This window comes from Pleurodeles waltl, chromosome 3_1 (genome assembly GCF_031143425.1).
Source record: "Pleurodeles waltl isolate 20211129_DDA chromosome 3_1, aPleWal1.hap1.20221129, whole genome shotgun sequence".
Classification (NCBI taxonomy): Eukaryota; Metazoa; Chordata; class Amphibia; order Caudata; family Salamandridae; genus Pleurodeles; species Pleurodeles waltl.
In genome coordinates, this window is record NC_090440.1 from 349,427,805 (window position 1) to 349,451,320 (window position 23,516).

The 23,516-nt window shown below is 40.3% G+C and overlaps 1 protein-coding gene across 1 annotated transcript in view; it reads right to left on the bottom strand.

Moving 5' to 3' along the window:
• FBN1 (fibrillin 1) overlaps positions 1 to 23,516 on the bottom strand; it is a 780,541-nt gene that overhangs the window by 70,916 nt on the left and 686,109 nt on the right. Inside the window, exons 58-61 of the mRNA XM_069222499.1 lie at positions 22,193 to 22,318; positions 21,813 to 21,935; positions 14,953 to 15,069; positions 2,119 to 2,247 (exon numbers count right to left, since the gene is read on the bottom strand). Of these exons, the coding sequence (XP_069078600.1) occupies positions 2,119 to 2,247; positions 14,953 to 15,069; positions 21,813 to 21,935; positions 22,193 to 22,318 (495 nt within the window). The remainder of the gene's footprint in view (positions 1 to 2,118; positions 2,248 to 14,952; positions 15,070 to 21,812; positions 21,936 to 22,192; positions 22,319 to 23,516) is intronic.

Here is a 23,516-nt window from a genome sequence, read left to right on the forward strand (position 1 = left end):
CTGATATCCAATGAAAAATTATTTCTGCACAGAATTAACTGCTGAAAGCAGAACCAGCATCTGTACTAAATGACTATTCCACTAAATCACAAAAAAAGTTGTAAATTGTACACATTTTATATAAAACACCTGGATGCCTAGAAGGCTGCAGTGTCACAGCTTCCCTGCTGTGGTGCAGGTAAAGTTTTCTGAATTCTGGGGTATGAATGTGCATTGATATGTGCCCTGGTACAATTGAGCATGGCACAGTGTTGAATTTGTGCATTTGTGAAAAACATAAATGCAGCAACCCAAAGTTTTCCTTAGCAGCTCACCATCAGGACCATCAAATGCTAGGGTTGCCAAATGGATAGGTGTCTTAGTTTTGATTCCACCTCAAGGTCCACCTGAAGGTTTGTTTTAAGCCCTTTCTCCTCTCTTTGTATTGCTCTTTTTTCTGCCTTTCTCTGTCGATCACAAGCTGCTGCTAGAATCCATACAAAAACAGATAGGACCAGATGGTCTGGTTCTGAAATGGATCGCCTCTTATTGACATAACCACTCCCAACAAATAAAAATAAATAACGTGACTTCAGACACTGTCACCATAACAAAGGATGTTCCACAAGGCTCAGTCCTCTCACCTACACTTTTCAATATATACATGGAACACCTCTCCACCATACTCAAACAAGCAAGCATCCTATACCACCTCTATGCTGATGACACCCAGCTTTACTTAGAAGTATACACACTAGAGGACTTACAATTGCTAAACACCACTCTCATAAAAGTTCAAAACTGGTTCTTGCAAAACTACTTAAAACTCAGCCAGGACAAAATGGAAATATTGCTCCAATCCAACTACAAAACAAGCTCTTCCTCTTCCCAAATGACTTAAAAACCGCCATGCAAGTAATGGTACTATTGAGGCTAGACTACAGGAACACCACCCTCACTGGCACCACAAAATCGCACCTAGCTTCCTTGAGAGCCATACTCAATGCAGCAGCAAGGATGGTCACTGAAGTAAAATGTGTGATCATATCTCACCATCCTTTTACAACCTTAAGAGGCTCCCAATCAAAGCCCGCTGCTGCTTAAAAATGGCCTGCCTTACTCACACCTGGAAACCAGCCGACCTAGTGGCCAAACTCTCAAAGACTGTCAAGAAATCTAAGAAGCACCAACACTCTGTTTCTCATCCCACCCAAAAAAAAGAAACAAAAACCCTTATGCACTTCTTCTTGGGAAATGTCCCTAAAATCTGGAACTCCCACCCAGTTCACATCAGGAAGAACCCCTCCTTGAGCTTCAAAAGACACTTACAGGAGCTTTTTCTCAATCAACACCTCAATCCTTCGGACCTCGACTTCTAACTCACAACTGGACTCTTCTCCTTGTTAAAGTTACTTTATATTTGCTCACTTTCCAAGACTTATTTTGATATGACTTCCAGGATATTGTGTTTTGTGATTAATGTTCTGTAAAAATGATTTTATCATCTGTAAAGTGAATTGATTCAGGTTTTGCCAGCACTATCTAAAACTCTTCATTTAAAAAAATACAAATTTGAGGTGTAATGCAGAAAGAATTTGACTCATTCCCTTGTCAAGAGTAAAAGTCCAACATTTTCCAGGGTAAGAAGTGGTTGAAGAGGAGTTTGAGAATAGCCACAAACTCATGTGCTGAGGTTCCTAATTTTTTCAAGCAGACCACACCTTGGAACACTCACTCCTCACCCCTTGAATAGAATCTACTTGTGTAGTAAATTTTAATCCTGAGTTTTAAATCCTTTAACTCGTCCATAATCATTCTGTAGTAATATTGTGCATGAGTTTCAATATCTAAGAATGCAAGGTCATTTTTCTCCTTTCCGCTGTAAATCAAATAATTTGCACAAATAACTAGAGACCTGATTTGGAACTCTGCGGATGTGTTACTTCGTCACAATGCTGACAGATCCCATCTGCTGAAATCTAAATCCTACAGGCTATAATGGGTCTAGATTTCTGTGGGCGGGATATCCGTCCCCATTGTAATGGAGAAACGTATCCGCCAAGGTCTAAATCAGGTCCTTATATTTTACAAAAACACACACATGTGAATCATCCCAGTGTGTTTCACTGAATAGTTTACCTTCACAACTGGAACCACTTTGATCGAGGGAGAAGCCACGCTGACAATCGCAAGCAAAGCTCCCAGGGGTGTTTTGACAAACGCCTTTAGAGCCGCACAGTTGAGATTCAGAAGTGCATTCATTGTTATCTGGAAGTAAATAAGGATTTCATAATGTGTTTTACTGTCACAGGACCCCAACTTACTCCTCTAGAAGTAAAAGCTACTAAACCTTATCAGATCACATACTCCACAGAAAGAAAATCCATCTCATTACGGATGTTATATTTATCTATGAAACACCAGTAAAGATTAAAAGGTGAACATATTCTCAAAGTAATGTGAAGCTTGTCAAGTACAGTGCAAAACATAAAGGAAAGTTATTCTCAAATGCATAAACACCTTTCAAAGGAAGTCGGTGGATTCTGTCAGATGCTTTGCTGAGCACAAATATGTACCCCGTTGACCACCCCCAGTGCTGAACTATCATCTCCATTAGGCGTCATGTTATGCTATGCTACATTAAATGCATTCACATAGTTAGTTCTAACACTGTGAGAGTGAAGAGTTTTGGGTATTCTGTATATATATAGCGGTGAACTTGCTTTCCTAAAGCTAGCAATCTGGATTGTTGCCAGAGTTCTGTGACTGACGCCATTATGTGAGTGAACTTCTAAGGCATAAACCAGCTGCAGAGCTTTAAGAAAAAGACTTAACTACAAGGTTATGGCTCCAAAGCTCGTACTACAGTCTAGTTACAGGAAAGGAGACAAACAAAATTTTCATAAGCGATAGGCATGGGAAGCATTGAATAATTCAAATTTTTTATTCCATACTATTACATAGCTTTGGCACAGTTTTCTGTCCTTTAAGTGGGTTGTCCCATGTGTTTCCTTTGAGGGGGATAGATGTAGGAGTTGCCAGAGAGCTCTTCTTTGTCTCTACCTATCTCAGAGAGTAGATTGCTCACCACAACATAAGAAGCAACTGGCTAGAATGCATATCTGGGATATTAGACTTGGGTAGTAGTAGACCACACCAATGCCCTCTTCAAGCAGAGAGAGAAGAGTTCACTGCTGACCCACATGATAGTTTGATGTTTATAGGGTGATGTTGCTCAACTACAACTTCATGGCCTATTTTAGGGAAAATAAATTCCTCTTACTTCTGATAATGGAGATTACTACATGGTTTATATCATTTTAGGATGTGATTGCTGGTTGCATGTCAGAATATCAGCAACATAAATGTTGTCTGGCATAAATATGGTGTTATAGTATTGTTTTGTATATTATATATCTCCTCATACTTAGTTACTCCACTGGGAAGATATTTTGTAAACATCATTTACACACTATAGTCTTGAAAGACAATATTTAGACCGCAATATAATGGCACCATACAGTGTGTGCTCATATGGCATAATGCAATGTGTAATGTTGGGAAATTCGATCACGTGTATAGTATGATATGTAAGAGAACAATTTTGTGGCACAGTTAGAATCAATTTTAATTTGCCACAGAGTGCCCTTGCATTACTATTGCATATCAACATAAGCAATAAAGGTATAACAGATGTAACTAAACTTAGACCTCTCCATACTGGTGTAGGATTTGGTATACCAAGGAATTGGCTCCTAACGTATCGTGTTTACAAGAACTTTTAGCCCTGGATCACGACTGTTCCACATTGTAGCTTAAATATGTGCAATGCTGGTTGATGACACTGGGACTCTACGAGATGTGGGCCATACCAAGTTCCATTACTAGGGAAGCAGGTAATCTTCTTACAGCATGTTTTTCTATCTATGCCATGGAGTCATGGTACCGCTCTGTAACAGTTGAAGGCATAACTGATCATCTTTTAGATATAAAAAATGTTCACACTTTTGAGCCCTTTTTAGATTACATTATTCCATATTCATCCAACCACTTGTACATAAAATGTAGGTATGGATTTATGAGCAATTTTAAACTGTACGAGTTGCCCAGCATGCTAAGCGTAAAAGGAAATGGAGGCTCAATATTTGATCTTTTATCCAGTTTATGTGGATCAATGAAAAATGTGGATGATACTGATATGCCGCCTCTTATGCGTTTTACAATATAAACAGGCTTTAAGGATAATGAAATCTTATACAAGAAGTTCAATTGTTTTTAGTGTGGCTAGTTTTTACATGCTACTTGGCAATTAGCGAGCAAGTTGTTAACTTGATGTAATGAATAATGATTTGTCTGTATTCAATGGAAATCATAGGGGCATCTTGTATATTTTTCCTTTAATTTATTACATATGTATTTTAAGGATGTTGTATTAATTGTTTAATGAGGAACTCCCCTAAAATAGGCATTAATGAATGACAATGTTATGGTGTTTATAGCGCCCAGTCAAAATCTTTTACATGTTTCTTTTCATGTCCCGATAAGTTTAGAGGGCAGGGCACATGGCATTTAAAAAGTAAGACGTGTGTTTAAGGTTTTACATTCCTGACATTGAAAAATTCCTAAAGTAATTTTTTACTGTTATGTCTACCATAGACTAACAATGGGTTACCTTAGTACACTTAATAAGGACTAACTTCAGATTGGGAACAGATAGAGAAATGTCAAATTTTAGATTACTATTCTGAGAAAGTCTGCATTTTTCTGCCTAAACGAAATGTGCATTTCTGCCTGTGTCCTGGATAAAGTCACTGGGAATGGCTCTTGTGAGCAATTGGGTTGTTGGTTGAAGGGGCCGTAACTAGTAACAGCCATAATCTCCGTCAGGGTGAACTACAAATGCGCTAAATTAACCTGTGCTTAACTCTCTGGTAGCTTGGCACAAAACCAACCAGGCTTAACTTAGAAGCACTTTGTAAAGAAATTATGCAGTACACTAACAGCAATAATGTGAAAAACAACACAAGAATATTCCCACACCACTTAAGAAAAATAAAGTGCAAGCTAATATAATAGTTGACACTAAAATGACAAAAATCTAATCAGTAGAACCTGAGTAAGAATTTTTGAGGTTTTTAGTAAAAACTAGCACCTAAAAGTTCAAAGTGCCAACTGCCCACATCTAGTTGCGGAAGGCTGGATCAAAGTAAAAAAATATAGCAGACTGCTATGGAGCACCGGTCAGACATAAGAAATGGATTGGGCGCAGTCAGCGTCTACATTTTGACTTAGAAGAAATCTTGGAGAATATGTTCTGAGAGGTTGAAGTTCAGCAGAGAAAGGCTGCAGATGGTTACAGAGTAGGGAGAATCGCTGCCAAGGAGCCGCTGGATGAAGCTGTGGTGAAGATTTCCTTGTTCAAACTGAGGGCCATATTTATGACCTGGTTTGCGACGCTCTTGCACCGCACAATGTGGTGCAGGAGCATCGCAAACCTTAAGTGAAATTTATGAAGTCATGCAAGGCCACCTTGGATGGCTACTCTGGCTTAATAAATATCAAGTAATGTAACGCAGCACAAATCACTGTGTTATATTACTCTGTGCAGGGGGGTGCTTCCATGGGTGTTGGGTGGGTGTTCCCACGCAACATCCATGGATTTTGATGCTTTCCCAGATTTACAAGAACTTGTAACTTGGGAATGTGCCAAAAAGATATGTCTTACCAGTAGAAGCATATAGAGGAGTAATAGCTCCTTGTTTTTTTCTCTTTCTATGTGTGTTGCACTCTGCAGCACACATGCAAAGAGAAAAAAGCCTCTCAGGACAGTTTTTGTGCAGGAAGATGCTCCTTCCTCCACAAAAACAATCCTGCATTCAACGCATGCACCCTTGTAACACAGTGCAAGGGTGCCTGTGTTGGCGCTAGGCTGCCTGAACGGTACCAGCGCAGGGGAAAGGGCAGGAATGTGTGGTAATATTTTAAACACCGCACATTTCTGCCCTTTCCCTGTAATGGAGGGCAGCACAGCAAGCTAACTTGCTGTGCTGCTCTGTGCCACAAAGCCCAGAAATATAGGCCTGAGTCTCCTCTTTTGAAGTTGAAAATCTTCAGCAAGACAAAGCTGGAGGCTGTAGCCGATGAGAGTTCCAGGAGGCCAATACCCCTTCGCAGAGTAGCCTCTGAATAGGATTTGCTGCTGGGGACAAGAACATGGTGGGAGCAACCACAAAGTCAGGCCAACCAGTGGCGTTCCTTAGGTGGATAGACCAACATTTTGGTACCAGCTTTCTCTTGATTCGCAGAGCAGATGTTAGCCAAAAAGTTTCAAGTTTTGGATTTTGGTTATCTGGGCACCTTTAGCACCACTACCAAGGGTCCAGAACTGACTCCAGGTGCAGGTTCTAGATGGTGGGAGCCTTTTAATGTTCCTGTGGCTCTCAGAAAAGGGGAGAAAAGAAGCTCTTGAAGTCACTCTGGTAGTCCTGGAATCGAATGATAAAGCAGGGCTCAGTCACTTGGGCAGGCCTCTGAGGATGCATAGCCAGATGGCCCATTCAGGCAACCCTAATCCCTCTATTGTGTGACTGGGAGGAATTCAGAAAGTCCAACTACTAAATACACCCTGCCATGTGACCTAGGACAGGCTGCAGACACCAAATGGCAGGATTTTGCCAACTTTCTAAAAGTAACACCAGTAAAGAGAATTATTAATTTCAATTTCATAGATACCACACATGAAATGCTTATCTGTTCCCAATCAAAATGTAGCGCTTATTAAATATAATAAGGCAACCCAAAGTTATCTTTTGGAACAATGGAACAGTAGTGAAAAACAAAGTTAGGAGTTTTTTTCACTACCAGGGCCTGTAAAGCTTAAACGTACATGTCCAACATTGTACTTATAATGCACCCTGCTCTATTGGCTACCTATAGCCCACCTTAGGGCTGACATATATGCCATAAAAGGTGAATTTAAGGCTTGGCAAGGAGACTATATTGTCAAGTCAAACTATAGTGGCAGGCCTTGGACATGTTTTAGGGGTTTCTTAAGTGTAAGGCACAGTAAGTGCTGAAGGTCTACTAGTAGCATTTCATTTACAGGCCCTAGATATATGGGTTACCAATTCACTAGGGACTTATAAATAAATTAAATATGCCAATGAGGTGTAAGTCAATTTTACCATGTTTATCAAGTGAGCACAAGCACTTTAGCACTGGTTAGCAGTTGTAAACTCCTAAGGCCAACAAAAACAAATTTCTACTAAAATGGAGGGGAAAGGCAAAATGTTTAGGGGACATCCAACCCTAAGGCTGACAGGTCTAACAGATCTCCTGTGGCGTTTTGTGTATTCATTCCAGACATGGGAATAAAGAGGCCGAGGTATGGAGGGAGAGGATTTTCCTGACAGGATGACTGGGGAGGAGCAGTGACCTGCCCTAATTATACTTCAAAGGTTCCTGCCATCAGCTCACAGAAAGGACCCTGACACCAGGCCTGTCCTTGCCTTTTCACCCTAAACAGTTTGTAGCCAAACCTAGGAGAAAGGGAAAAACTGACAAGAGACAATTTTGGGGATCAGTCAGTGAATTACTCCACAATAAGACTTATAGAACCTCTATTCAGGACACTCCTGGATCTGTGGAAGATTCAGAAGGAGAACTGTCCTACTGTCTCAAGAAGGAAGATTTACCTGCTTGCCTTGAATTCATGCTCTCTGGAGTGACTTCAAGGGTCAGCTGGCTGACCTCCTGTATGAACTATAGGGACACAACAAGCTTCCAAAGGCCTCCATGCAATTGCCCAGCTGGCCAGTGTAAACTGGGCCTGCCTGGACTGTTTGAGCTGCTGACCTCTGCTGGAGTGAGCCCTGATCCCTTAGAGATGCCACCTAGGTCCTGGACCCCTGGCTGGCATCAGTGTGAATTCCTCTTGAAGCAAAGGTGAAGAAACAGCGGTTTTAGGCTCCTCGCAACCACAAAGTGACCTCTTTGTGGTGAGGACCACCCACGATGACCCTCAATGTGAAGCTTCAGCAGGCCCCGCTCTACACACTGACAGTGACCGTTTGCGTTGGCCACCAATGTAAAGCTCCACTGCAACCTGCTGTTTGTAGCAACAGCCCACATCAACTGCCAACTTGAATCTTCAGCGAAAACTGGCTCTTCGCACTACACCAGCGACTGCCCGTAACGTCAGACCTGCTGCTCGCATCACCAGCATCTCCTTCTCTCAGCCGAGAATGGAACTTTTCTCTCAGACTTGGAGAAGGTAACTCTTCAGCAGGACTAACCTGGTCCCTGTACCCGACCTGTGCTAGATCGCTGTCAACCTGAACTTGTGAGTTTCCCGAGTCTAGCATGACCACTTGATCCCGAGTGGCACTTTGTGCTTTTTGGTGTTATTTTCACTTGAAACTTTAAAAATGAATATCTCCAGATTTACTGATTGGATTTTTGTCATAATGGTGTCATTTTATTTAGTAAAATGTACTCTATTTTTATAAATTGGTTTGGCATTTGCTGTGCTGCGTTTTCACTTTATTACTGTTTCTGTGCTGCATAAATACTTTACACATTGTCTTGAAAATAAGCCTGACTGCTTTTGTGCCAGGCTACCAGAGGGTTAAGCAAAGGTTAGTTTAGTGACTTTTGTGATTTACCCTGACCAGGGGTTGTGTTTATTTCTTGAGTGGAGCTCCTTCCCCTCAAGTGATAACCCAAACTTTCACATAGGGGAACACTGACTGTGCTCTGCCTCGATGTGGCACATAGTCTAGGTGACTATTGAAAACCTCCTTGCCTCTACACCCCGGCCTATAATACAGTGCAAGTGCAGAGGCAAAGTGAATCCTTGTTTGCATGGGGTCACTCCTGCATGCATGACGAAACGTCCCAAACTTATATCAGCATGACGCATATAACGGAAGAGGAAACACACAAGCATCTGCAGCTCTGCCTGTAATATGAAAGTGCCTGACGCACAAGGAGTAGGCATAAATGCCCACAGGGCATTTATTGCAATATGAACAGATTCTATAGCCAGCACTTGCCGTGCTCCAATCTAAATGATCATGTGAATCGGGTTATAACCCACAATGCAAGACAGTATTTTTATCCCAGATTTTTATAGCTCAATTTAGTGCTCTTTGCATTTCATCTGAGCTGTATATGTATTATAAGGTTTATTCATATGGTACTGGGACCTTTTATCCAGTACATTGCCTTTCCTTGTTCCTGCCATAAAAAGGAAAACCCCATAATACATTGTTTGAAGTTGGATGGGGCCTAGGAGACAGGCTCACATGATAATGTAGTCAAATATATCATCAAAACAGGTCTAAACAGCCAACTCTATGAGGCAATATCTGGCAGTGTGACTCAACTGAAACCCATTGGCAGCGAGTAGCAATGATCAGAGGCACTTGAAACTCCATAAAACAGATTATTTTTTTAAAGTTTGTGGATTCAGAGGACTGCAGAGATGTATGTTTTGTAAATGTGCAGCCAGTTTCAACAAAAACTGTTACAGAAATGAGAAAATTCTTGGCAACCAGTTCGTCTGTCAACATAATTAAAATATGAGTGATGCTACAACATGGCATGACTGTACTAAATGTTAGTGTTTTATTACTGCATAGAGTGGTCGTTTGGAGTCAGTAGACTGCTTCATAGAGGTCCCCTTTCCTTATTCGAACTTAGCTTGTCACCTACCTACATCCCCATTCACAATTAGAGGCAATTTAATTGTTTAGAAACATGCATCATAGCACTTTTGTGGCCAAGTGTCATGTGTCATTTGTAATGGCTACATCTGTGTTTTAGCTTAAAAACCCTGTGAGGTAATTACACCAACAGCTTATCTTTTTTAAAGTGATTACTGCCTTTAGGGTAGGGCTAGTTTTGCCAGTTCGTTATTCTCACCTGTTACCAAGCAGTCATTAAATAAAATGAAGAACAAAGACAGCTACATTAATATTGGCCAACAACATTCTCTTGATCTCCAAGACTTCCAAAGGTCTACACATTTGCTGTTTTTTTTAAAGACAAAGGTCTTGCCATTAACACAGAAAAAACAAGAATGTTGTTCAGTCAGCAGAAAGGTGTGATTTCATTCTGGGTAACTCAAGCTTGGAGCAAGCAGAAGGGTTTTCTTATCTGGCGATTAGTTTGCCTTCTCTCATCTCCTGAAGCCACTCATTGCAAGAATGAAGAATGTCCTGGCACTGAGGGCATGTGTAACATCTTGCTTCACAGTTGAATTTTAGGGAGCACCTTGTGCCTCCTGCCTTGGAAGTACAAAGCCTAGTGTCAGAGCACTTCACTTTATGGAGCTGATTTGTAAGGGCATTTAAATCTTGCCTATTTAACAATCAGTATAGAACAGTTATTACAGCAAAATGATGAGATTCTCCTCTGGCAAACCCACATTGTCTCTTTATTTGGACTTGAATATTAGCTGCAGTGATAAACTCAAACCATTACTTTACTAGATAAAAGTCTTCGGTACACCGGAGCACAGGCATCTCAGGGATGGTTTTGATGAGTCATCCAGACATCAGAGCTTTGAGAAGGTGTAAATACATAAAATACACTGGGGCTATTTGGTCTCTCACACCTTGGAGAATCTTCTAGAGTAATTACACTTGATAGAACCTTTGATGTCAAGCGTGGGTAGAACAAGTTGACACTGCAAACCAATTGACATTGCACATTTCAGTCAACATGTCAGATTAACAAATATATATTTGTTGCTCAGAAGTACCCCCCAATTTGGAGCACTTTTAGATGATATTACACTAATTTTGGCTCAAGCTTTGTATCTTAAACTCAGAAAGGGTATTCTGTCATTAAACAGTTTTGTTTACAATTGGAGTAATCCACATGTTATAGACATTGCCTTGAAGATGAGATACTCTTGTTAATCTTTTGATTTTTGTATACTGCCCGAAGATGGAAGTGGTTGTTACTATCATTAAGAGTCACAGATATTCACAACAAAAAGCCAGCACTGGAGCTATTGAGGACTGTTACACAAGCTAAATTGGTGGTTGCTGTTTCCAGACAACTCATCTCTGCTTAGGCATCACATTTTTGTCTAGGCCCTGGGCCACTGTTTTGAATTAGTTATGTGGTTTTTTGCTCTTTTAATGTTTCATGGGTATTAAAACCTAAAAGGAATAAACATTGTCAAAATGCTGCACCCTTAATTTCCCAATACATTTTTTAGAAATGTAAAATAGCCTGATGTGGAGTCATAAGGGCTAGTATTGCCATTCCTACGATAGCCATGGTAGAAATATGGCACTGCTTTTATTAATCTCACATTTTGTTCTTGTTTTTTGCAATTGCTTACTTCTCATTTAAGCCCATATTTATACTTTTTGACGCACAACTGCGCCAACGCAGTTGTGCCTCAAAAATTTTACCGCCAGCTAACGACATTCCAACGCGCCATGCGGGTGCCTTATTAATGGAATGACGTTAGCCGGCGCTGCGGACTGGTGTGCGTCAAATAAAAAGGACTCAGGCCAGGCAGCGCCGGCGTATGGGAAAATGGGGGTTGTGCGTCAAAAAATGGTGCAAGTCAGGTCTGAGGCAAAATTCAGGCCTCAAACCGGATTTGTGCCATTTTTTTTTACGCCCAACCTCCATTGACATGACTCCTGTCTTAGCAAAGACAGGAGTCTTGCCCCCTTGCCCAATGGCCATGCCCAGGGACTTATGTCCCCTGGGCATGGTCATTGGGCATAGTGGCATGTAGGGGGGCCCAAATCAGGCCCCCCATGCCACAAAAAAAAACGGAAAAAAATACTTACCCGAACTTACCTTTACTTCCCTGGGATGGGTCCCTCCATCCTTGGGAGTCCTCCTGGGGTGGGCAAGGGTGGCAAGGGGTGTCCCTGGGGGCAGGGGCACCTCTGGGCTCCTTCCGAGCCCACAGGTTCCTTAACGCCTGCCCTGACCCAGGCGTTAAAAAACGGCGCACATCAGGCTGTGCGCCGTTTTTTAAGGCCCACCCCCTCCTGTGAGTCAAAATGACACCAGAGTATAAGTAAGGGGCACAGGCCTTAAAGTAATTTTTTGGAAGGGAATGCCTACCTTGCATATAATTAACGCAAGGCTGGTTCCCCCTTCCAAAAAATGACGCACATGGTGGAATTTTGACGCCCGCGGGGTCGGATGTCAAAGTATAAATATGGGGCAGGGTTTGCGCCGATTGTGCGTCAAAAATTTTGACGCACATTCGGCGCAAACAGAGTATAAATATGCCCCTTAAACTTTTCTCAGCCATGATCATGCACCTTGTACCACAACAGTTTGTGCAATATGCACATTATGAATTCATTTTATGCCACTACAGCCTTCGATAAAATTAAACGGATCCAGAGCACACATGAATTTTCAAAAATTGATTTATATATTTTAGTTGATAACTCATTCATTTTTTATTATCATTAGGCATGGTTACTACCAACTCAAACACATTGCTGTGCATATCACCAGCCTATGACCTAGCTGTAGGCTAGTTTAGGAACTAAAGGCTGTTGTACCCTGCCTTAATATCTCTTCTCTTGTACCATTTTATTTAAAGAATTACAGCTTTGTGCAGTATCACTGATTTCCTTTTAACATGGCAATTTTTCACCTCTTTACAAGTTCTTTAGTTCGTCAAAAGCAGTTATCTCTTTCATTCTTCACATGTGCTTATGAAATTCAAATATCAGTTTTAATATTTGAAAAATACACTTTTATAGACTAGATCTGTCATTATTGATTTCTAATTGAATGCTACAGACAAGTGATTGCAATTAATGGAAAGCAATAAGGGGTCTGATGTATGAAGAAATGTTGCTATTGCAAAGCCTGCGATTCACAAAATCAGAAGTTTTGCAACTGTATAATGGATATTTGGCATGTACTAGGCATATGTTGCGTTTCAGTAACAGATTACTGAGTGGCAAAATGAGTTTAAAAATCATACCAAATATCTATTTGGAAGGGGTGTGTTTATTGTGCCCCTTCCAGATTTGGATTTGTTGAAGGACTTATCAATGTTTTGCAAACGTAAACCAGTTACAAAACATGAAAAGTTACTGACTTCTGAGTTGGGGTGGTAACACATTCACAAAAATCTCTCCCAAAAGAAAAATGTTGGAGAGGTGGCAGTAGCATAGAGGACAACTGCCAACTCTCAAACAAACTTATAATAACCTTTTTTCTATATAAATGCAGTCATGTGTTTTTTATTGAAATACAATCACAGACATGGTGGTCTGCAGACCCCAGGGCCTGCACCCTCCTATCCCTATAATGGAATTCAATCATAGTAAGTTGAAATTCATAAACTACTACACAATTATTTTCCATTTTCAAAAATTCAGCTCTCAATTTGTAAAATTGAAACCAATTTGATTTGCTTCAGACTTAATATTTTATTGTCAAAAGATGTAACCTGCTGACCAATAGATCCATTTAGCAGTAATATTTTGTAGTAAAAGACACACATTAAAAGTTATTTTGTTGGAGTGTGAGCTTGGAAAACCAAAGAAAAATGTATAGTACAAATCTGCATGGTAATCTATGAATAATTATTGTTTTGTACTTGAAAGGCTTACAGTTCCACTTGAGACAGTTTATATTTTATAACACAATTCATTTTGTGTGTTGGTCAAAATGCAATCCAGTGATGTTTCTTTCAGAATAATCCTGATTGAGCATGTTCATTCCACATTCCACATTCTATTTGTAAAACATATGCATCCAATGCAATCATTTAGATCATAACCAATTTATTGAGTGTTCAGTTCAAATGTTTTCTGTAAACCTTTTTTTAATAATTCCATGACACAACCATGCATTGTGAATGCAATTCTGTGTGTTATTTTCATCTCACAAACAAATGTAATTGAGATCCTTTTCAAATACTATTACTTTACTTGTTATTTCTATGTAGTTATTATGATTTTCCCCAAGGCATTTTTGAGTATGTGTATAGTGACTTACAATTTATAGTTCTTCCTCTGACAAGCAGTGTACCATGACTAAGAGGCTGTATCAATCAAGTAGTATGCACTGCATCAAGTACTATAGAGCATCTTTACTTGTCTGGAGATAAAATGTATCTGTCTCCAACAAGAAACAAGAGTGAAATGCACCATTATATTCTAAATTGAGAAGAATTACATTGTTGCAGAAATTACTTTTTATTCGAGTTTAGATTAACAAATGCACTGAAATTTCATGATTGATGAAAAGGTATGAGATGAATATAATACATAGGTTTGTATTAACAGCATATGGTAGTATCATGGAACAACTGCATTGGCTAAAAAGGCTTTACAAACAGGAATTAAAATAATTGCTAAGCAAATTGCTTATGAGACGAACAATTTGTAGGTGGTTGGTGGGTGAAAATGAGATGAACAATTGTGATGCAGAGTTTCCTCCTAATATTTGAAACAAATGTTCAAGAAATAGATAAAGTGACAAACAAACATAAACAGGATTATTCTGACAAAAAAGACTCTGGACTCCATACGATGACCAATGGGCATCCCGGAGTGCCCTGGCTATGAGATGAACAAAAGTCTACAAGAATATATTGCTAATAACACAGAGGTTAAAATACACATATTTACCAAATCAAGCTCTGGATTGTGTTAGAGGATATAAATGTTCGCCAATGGAAATTACATTGTAATAATAAAACTAAAAATTTTTACAACAAAAAGGATTGTCTATAAGCCAACATATGTTGTTTTGCTAAGCCTTTATATTTGGGTACAGAGGTGCATAATCTAACATGAAAATCATTTCAAATTGTTTTTCTGGATGGGTAGTAAACTCAGTAGAGTAGTGCACCACTGGGCACACCAATTCTCTGACTAACAATGTGTATGAAAAAATACACAATTTAAAAGCTAAGATATGCACTCTGCCACTTAATCATTGTGTCTTCCTGTTACTCACCTATACATGCTGTATGGTGCTGTGTAAATCCAGGTGGACATTTGCAAGCAAAACTTCCAATAGTGTTAACACATATGAACTGACAGTTATGTTGCTTTGTTGAACATTCATCTAGATCTGAAAAGAAAGAGCATTTAGTTCATGTTCAAATCACTTGTAGGATAATGTTGCCGACAGTTATGTTGCTTTGTTGAACATTCATCAAGTTCTGAAAAGAAAGAACATTTACTTCATGTTCAAATCACATGTAGAATTACATTGCCCTTCTCAAATTGATAAAGAGAAATACAAAACTAACACACAAACCGATTTTTACAATGCATAAAGTGAATATTGATATATTTTTTAACTAAGCCTATAGAAGTAAAATACATATGCCTCTAATTTAGCAGATGCAAACAATTTTTATGTTCAAAAATACAAATATTTAATTTCTCCTTTGTGTGTGATTGAGGGTTGTTAAGCATGTAAACAGCACAAATGATGTACAGAGTGAAATCAAGAGACTAGAAATTAAAACAGGATCCATAGCATATTTGACAGTTTTTTAAAAACTCTGGATCCTCAATAGCATTTTGACAAGTGGACACACCTAAGTGTTGGAGGACCAAAGGACACCAGCCACTATATATGAGAGGTTTCTGGGAAGATGCCAAAAAAGGATTTGGACCTGATTATTCGCACACTGTAAGATTTGGAATTCTGCTTTGAGGAGTTTAAACCTCCAAAGTTGTAGACTTACAGTAAAGAGACCTTAATGCAATCAATTTATATAGAGAATAAGTTAAAAGCCTAATAAAGGACCACCAGAATAGTGAATCCACTAGCACAGAAGGCTTTCGGTTAAAGTTTTAGAAGGCCATTAGTTTGCTGCTACTATTTCAGTAAATGCATTTGATGACCCAGTCAGTCATTACAGAGATATTTAGGGGAGGAAAGTAAAGGTTAGTGGCTAGGCTAGTGGAGGTGAATCCCACAATGAAGATTCTTGGAGAAAGGAACAAGCACTGATTAAGGCCCTCATTACAACATTGGTGGTAACTGCGGCCTACCACCACAGCCGCCAACATACCATCGCTGTGGCTAGCACCCACCCACCCACATTATGACCCTTGACAGAATTCCGCCAGAAGGCTGGCGGAATACCGTCGACGGTCATGGCGGCGGATGGCGGTAAGGTGGAGCTGCTGTCAGCAGCAGCGCCACGCCAGCAAAACACCGCCGACCGTATCATGAGCAATGATACGGCCTGGTGGGGATTTGCTGGTGGACGCTGCTGTTGACAGCAGCGCCACGTCCTGTCTCCAGCCAGAGGACCCACTGCAAGCAGGTAAGTCGGGTTCTACGACAGGAAGGGAGGGTGGGGAGTGTTGTGTGCGTGTGCATGTGTGGGGGTGTTGTGTGTGTGGGGGGGTGTCTGTTTATGACTCCATGCATGCAGGTGTGAGTCACCTTGAATGAGTGTGTGAATGCCTGCATGTGAGTGTACGTGTATGTTGTGTGTTGTGAATGCATGTGTGCGGCAAAGTATGTTGGTGTGTGTTCCGGTGTGTGGGTATGTATTTGTGCATGCGTGGGTGGATGTGGGTATGCTTGTGTGTATATGTGTGTGCATGTGTGGGTGTGGAAATGTGCAGGGGGCAGGAGAGGGAGGGGGAGGGTGGGGGATAACTCTGGGAAGGGGGGGGGAAGAGAAGACCCCTATCAGTGGCAGGTAAAGAATTCCCTGGCACTGATAGTGCCTACCGCCATGGTTTTCGTGGCGGTAAGATTGCCACGAAAACCATGGCGGTAGGCAGGGTCATTTTCCCATGGGTAGGACAGTGACGGTCGCCTGGCTGCAGACTGAAGTGCCCAGCCCAGCGGCTGTAACTGCCCTGGCAGTTGGAGTGAGACACTGGCAGTTTGGCTTGAGCCAAACCACCAATGTCATAATTTGGGAAAAGGTACCGCCAGCCTGTTAGCAGTACCTTTCCCCAAATTACTGCAGACCGCCAGGGTCGTGATGGTGGCCTAAATCCTAGGGCCTGATTACGAGTGTATGGTGGTGGTGATCTGAACCGTCAGTGGTCTGACTGCCACATAACAACCCTGGTGGTCGGACCGGTGGCGGAGATCCTAATCCACTTGGTAAGGGCAATGCAGCCACCCCCGCCCAGCACCACTGCAATGTTCACTTTGCAGTCAGTGAACATTGCAAGGGTGCTGGTGCACCATGCTCGCTACAGCATTGCCCTCGGCTTGATTACGAGCCAGAGACAATGCTGTAGCCTGTTTCCCGCTGGGCTAGCAGGCAGAAATGTAGATTTCCGCACTCTGACCTAGCAGGAAACCCTTAATTACTCCGGGGGGGAATGTCGCAGCGTAGGCAGTGGCCACCCTGTTGGGAGTTTGGCTGACAGAGTTTTCAGTCCACCAAACTCAAAATTACCTGCACAATGTGTGGAACTGGGTGGACTCTCTACAAAAGATAATAGTCCCTAGCACTGTGTATGTTTTATCATTATTTGTGTAAAGTACTAAGGGCCAGATGTAGGTAAGGTAAAAATTGCGACTTGCAATTTGCGAGTCATAGCGACTCGCAAATTGCAACTCGCAATACGAGATGCAGAAAGGTGTCTCAGACACCTTCTGTGACTCGCTATGGGGTCGCAAAGACCCACCTCATGAATATTTATGAGGTGGGTCGCAGTTTGCGACCCTATAGCGAGTCTAGGCACTCACAGGGATGGTGGCCTGCTGGAGACAGCAGACCACCATGTCTGTGACTGCTTTTAAATAAAGCATTTTTTTTTTCCTTTTTGCAGCCCGTTTTCCTTAAAGGAAAACGAGCTGCAAAAAGAAAAAATACCGAAACCATTTAGTTTCGTTTTTTTCAGAGTAGGCAGTGGTCCATAGGACCACTGCCTGCTCTGAAAAATATTTTTTGTGGCATTCACAAAGGGGAAGGGGTCCCCTGGGGACCCCTTCCCTTTTGCGAATGAGTTACCATCCACTTCAAGTGGATGGTAACTGCGAGTTGGTTTGCGACCGCTTTCGCGGTCACAAAGCAACTCTACATCGCGATGCGGTTGCAAATAGGAAGGGAACACCCCTTCCTATTTGCGAGTCGGAATCACAATTTGCGAGTCGGTACCGACTCGCAAAATGTGACTCTGCATCGCGTAAGGCATTTTGCGCCTCGCAATCTGTGTTTTTTGCCGTTTGCGAGGCGCAAAAGGCTTCCTACATCTGGCCCTAAATCACCATTGCAGGAAATATGAATTTATACTGACTTTGTTTATTTGACATCCAAATATCACATCTAGCATTGGACTAGAGAAATTGAAACTCCCCTTCAGAAGTGGATTTGTTTTTCTGATGTTCATGGAATACTGCTTCTGCTTTGGAATGCTATAAGCAAATTACTTCATCCTCATATCTGAGAGGAAATATTAAAATTGGCAGTGACAGGGCTAAATAATTTGAATGGGCATGCCTTGATTATTATTCTTTTCTGCCACAATATCAATACAGAGTCAATAGCATCTGACAGTATCCAACATACAAGAAGTATATACAAAATAATTAAGATAAATCAAATTCTCTACTAACTCCTCCTCTAACCCATATTTTAGACTACTCAAATTATGCCCATTGTAATACATAAATATAAATTAAGGACTAAACTGGTGAATTGTTCAATGACCTACACAACATCTCTATCAGTGCCAGAATAATGGAGCAATCCAGTATGGAAGCAATTTGCCTTAAAGCTTATTTGTTAGCTGAAAGAAAGAGAAGGCAGGGATTCTCTCCTCTTGTTCCTGATCAACCTGAAATTAGTAAAGAGCACAAGGGTAATTTTGACCTCAAATATACAAAAACACAAAATACAGAAGAGACTCAAAAGCTTAGATAACTAAATACCAAAAAAGGCTGTGTGTGAGCTGCATGTTTCATTGTCAGACCAACAATGGTGTCAATAGCTAATGTGAATAACGCAATGGAATTTTGCAGACAACATATATGGAACAAAAACATTATTATCAAGGCACATCAAAAATGCAACCACTGCATTTAATGGACGGAAAATGCTATTGGAATTGTCAACAAACATTTACTCATTAAAGCCCATATTTATACTTTTTTTTGCGCCGCTTTTCGTAATTGTTTGACACTAAAACGGCGCAAACTTGCAAAATACAATTGTATTTTGTAAGTGTGCAATGTTTTTGCGTCAACAAGCGGCGCAAATGCAGCACTAAAAAAGTATAAACATGGGCCTAAATGTGCAAAATTCAAAAGACAGGTTGAAAATATTGCTTCATTAATTAATTAGCACTAAGTCTAGAAATGAAATAAACAATGTTGGTAATGCTGTCCAATTATGACAGCACGAAAAACCTCTCACAGCTATATGATATTGTGGGTAATTTATGGTCTTAAGATAAAAAAAATTCTTAACAGGAAATGGAAGTAATCACCTCAATTTTCAATTAATGACTAACACCTGCAAATATCTGAAATTATCCATGGTTGAAAATATAATAGTAAAAGCAGAATGTTTAGATTGGGCAACTCTTTCACAATATGTGTAAACATATCTTTGATTTACAATATTATGATTGAGGTACGGTATATGAGTGCATGAGTATGAGTGCATGGATCATTTAGAGTCTGCGTTTAAGGGGCTCATTACGAGGTGGGGGTCATGACCGCCATTGCTGTGGCAGTCCGACCACCACATAAAGACCCTCGTGGTCAGACCTCCAGGGTTCCGCCAGCACTGCCTGTATCCATGATACCGATGGCCTGGTGGGTGCAGAGATCGTAATTTGCTAGGGCAGCATTGCACTAGCATTTTCATGGTAGTTTCACTGCCATAGAAAGGCTGGAGGAGGACAGGTGCAGCGGTATGGGCAGTGCAGGGGCCCCCCTGCCAAGCACCATCGCAGACAGTGAACATTGCAAGGGTGCTGGTGCACCCTGCGGGCTACAGCACTGCTGCCAGCTCGATTACGAGCCAGAGACAATGCTGTAGCCCGTTTCCCGCTGGGCTGGCGGGCGAGAGACAGAAAATCCTAAGAAATGATGAGCAACTTTATGTTTATAAGGAGAACTTTTGGAAACATGTAAATTAGCAACAATATGAATGTTATTAAAGTACAGCAGAATAATTAAGCAAATAATAGGTGGAGTGGCATAGAAATGTTGGTATGGTATTGGTATGTCAATATACCATAACCCCATAGGTAAACATATTAATCGAATCAACAAATGAAGGGAAAATGGGAGAATAGACTGGGTGCCATAATAAAGAAAACAGAATGGTTTGATATATTTAGAGAATGAAGAAATGAATGCTGGGGACCCAGGGTCAAGTCTGACCCACCATAAAGTGTTGAGGAGAAAATGCTGGACTCCAGAGAGGCAAATAAATATAGACAGATGAGAATCAGGTAGGTGTTCGAAAGGACAATGCATGGACACATGATACATTTGTACCAGGACCTAATGGCTCTGTGGGATACATCTTTGGGGTTAACTGAGTAGATCCCAAATGCATGGTCTTACAGAGAAGTGGGACATGCTTTATGGGGTCCATCTATATGGATACTGCAAGTTAGACTATGCAGAGACAATGTAAGAGGAGTAGAGCAGAGAATAATGTTACACTGGAATACAAGCATAGCAGTCGTAGTCAAGTCATTTCATGATACACTTACACAGATGGAATTATTTATGAAAGAGCTGTTGTGTGAAACTGGTCATGGCAAATTGGCAGAATGCCTTGAGAACCCTTCTGAAAAACTAAGAACTAACAATGTCCCTTTGAAACTAAACCCTCAATTAAGGGACAAAGAAAAATTGAGGAGACATAAGGGAAGCAGTAACCGAGGAGGAATATACGGCACACAGCAGCAGGGCAATAACAGGACGAAAGGAGAGTTGAGGAGGTAAGGATTATGAAAGATATGTAATGCATTTAAAGTTATAATGTTGCAGTGTAATTTTGAGGAAAATGTAGATTATTAAATACTGACATTTCTATGCAATAATACGATTGGTGGGTTAAAACATACAGTAGTAATTGTTAGGAAGGTGAATTGAATGGGGAGTATTTTTATTTTATTATTAGACAAAGATGATTTTCTATTATTGTTATGTGAGCAAAAATAAAGAAAAGAATATTACCATTGAAACACTATTTATCAGACAATCAGTTTTTTTGTCCTGCCAAAATATTTTATCCAGAGAAGCAGCTAACTCTACATAGATCTACTATCTTTAACTGCACACCTGCATATATTGAAAATATGTGTCAAGATACACAGATGTGGAGTTAAGAATAGTAAATCTATCTATCTATCTATCTATCTATCTATCTATCTATCTATCTATCTATCTATCTATCTATCTATCTATCTATCTATCTATCTATCCATCTATGAATATATATATATCTATAGATGGATATATATATATATATGTAAGATATATATATATATCTATAGATGGATATATATATATATGTAAGATATATATATATATATAGATGGATATATATATATATATGTAAATATAGATATATATATAGATATATATCTATATATATATATATAGATATGTATATTCACAATATATTGGTATTTGAAATTCTGAACTGAGTATTTTGCCACAATGGTATTTGTGTTGTTGATTATCTGACACACAACTAATTACTTGACATGAAAGATCTGCATTCCTTAATCAGGGTGATTTGAAGTGTTAAGTGTCAGTGATGTTGTTCATTTGGAACAGGACCTGTAACTCCAAAAGATTCATACTCAGATGTAGTATTTTCAAATTAGAAATCATGCTGCCATTTTTCATTATACCTTTGCAACTTCTTCCATCTTCTTGGAGAATATACCCTCGTGGGCATGAGCACTGGTAGCTCCCTTCTGTATTTTTGCAGATGAAGTTACACGGTTTTGGAGCCTGGCTGCACTCATCAAGATCTACAAATTAAAGACATGTTTTCAATGTATTTGAATATTAAAGATCATTATATCATTAGTTTGGCTTATGTTCATTCACACTTTGTATCCAGAATTATATCAATATTTTCATTAATATTAAAGAATATTACAAAAATAAAACAACATTTTGAACTTCATGTGCTTAAGTAGCAGGGCAGAATAAACATGAATTTAATAGTGCTCTAGAATAGCTTCTTAAATGCTGTACATGCTAATGGACAATAATAAAACTGTACCCAAGCAGAGAGTGCCGCTGATGTCTGTGGTGTATCCAATTTTGCACTGGCATCGATATGATCCTCTCTCATTGATGCATTCTCCATTGCGGCAGATGTCATGAAGAACCTTACACTCATCAATGTCTGTAGGAAAGGTTAGAGATTTCAAGACAAGTAAAGATTTCCATTTTTATTCTGTTTGCCAGTAAAACAATTATGCTGGTCTACAACAAAGATATATCAATTATTTTTAGTAGACAGACATGAACACACATCAAGTGTTCCTAGTAGATATTTTTTACAGGCTCATCAAATACGTTTAGCAAGTTTGTCTAAAGGTACATGAAACAAGCAGTGAAATTATTTTTGAAAATGTATCAAATGTATGTCATAGGCGTTTGTGAAGGTCCAGCAAATGATCTATATGTTCAGTATATGTGACAGTGCATCAAATGTGCTTAGTAGGTACTTGAGAAGTAGCATTAACATTGTTTATTACCATGTGTGAATTTATATGAAGAGCATTAAACATGCTTACTAGGAACAAGTGAACGTGAGCCAAATAGGTTTGTACATAATACAAATTATTATGGTAATGAAGGTGTCCCAAAACACAGATTTTTAGGTTGATTCTCCCTGGGTGTAGGGTACAGAGGCCCTTGAGGAGAGTAAGGGATAAAAGGTGGATGCCATCCACAGTGAGGAGATCTGGTGGTCAGGGATTACCCGATATGACAGGAAGACCCAAAAAACTGACACTGGTATGGCCACCTTTGGCCTGGGTATCCTGCCTGCACTGTCCTAGTGACAGTGGACCTCGTCCAGGCAGACTCCTACAAGACAGAAACACAGCGCGTCAGCCTTGAAGAGGACTGAGTGTTGACTCTAGAAGTCCTGAACTGGGATGCATATGGTCAAGCGCAGGGTAAAGACCCTTAGATGGTAGAAATGAGAGAGGAAACAGGGTGTCTGCAACCTGAAGTTTCTAGCCTTTCACTCTGAAAAAAACCTAGGAGGCCCAAGGAACCACAGTAGCAAGTGGGCTAATTCCATGCCAGCCCAGCCGCTGGTGGTGAAACCTATTCCAAGCACCAAACTGGAGCATCCACCCGTCAGTGGATAGTTAAGCACTAGCTTCCTGACGACATTGACAGCTCCCAGGGGCCTCTGTTAGCTGCTTGCCTTTTAGGCAGAGCTGGCCCTCACATGGGGACAGAAACCTGACCTACAGGCAGTTCGAGCCACATTATCTTGTTGGCCATGATGATCCTATTTACTTGCAGATTTGCCTCTGTGTAGGCTATGGTTAGCTCCATCTCAGGTATGGTCTGCTGATGAGAAG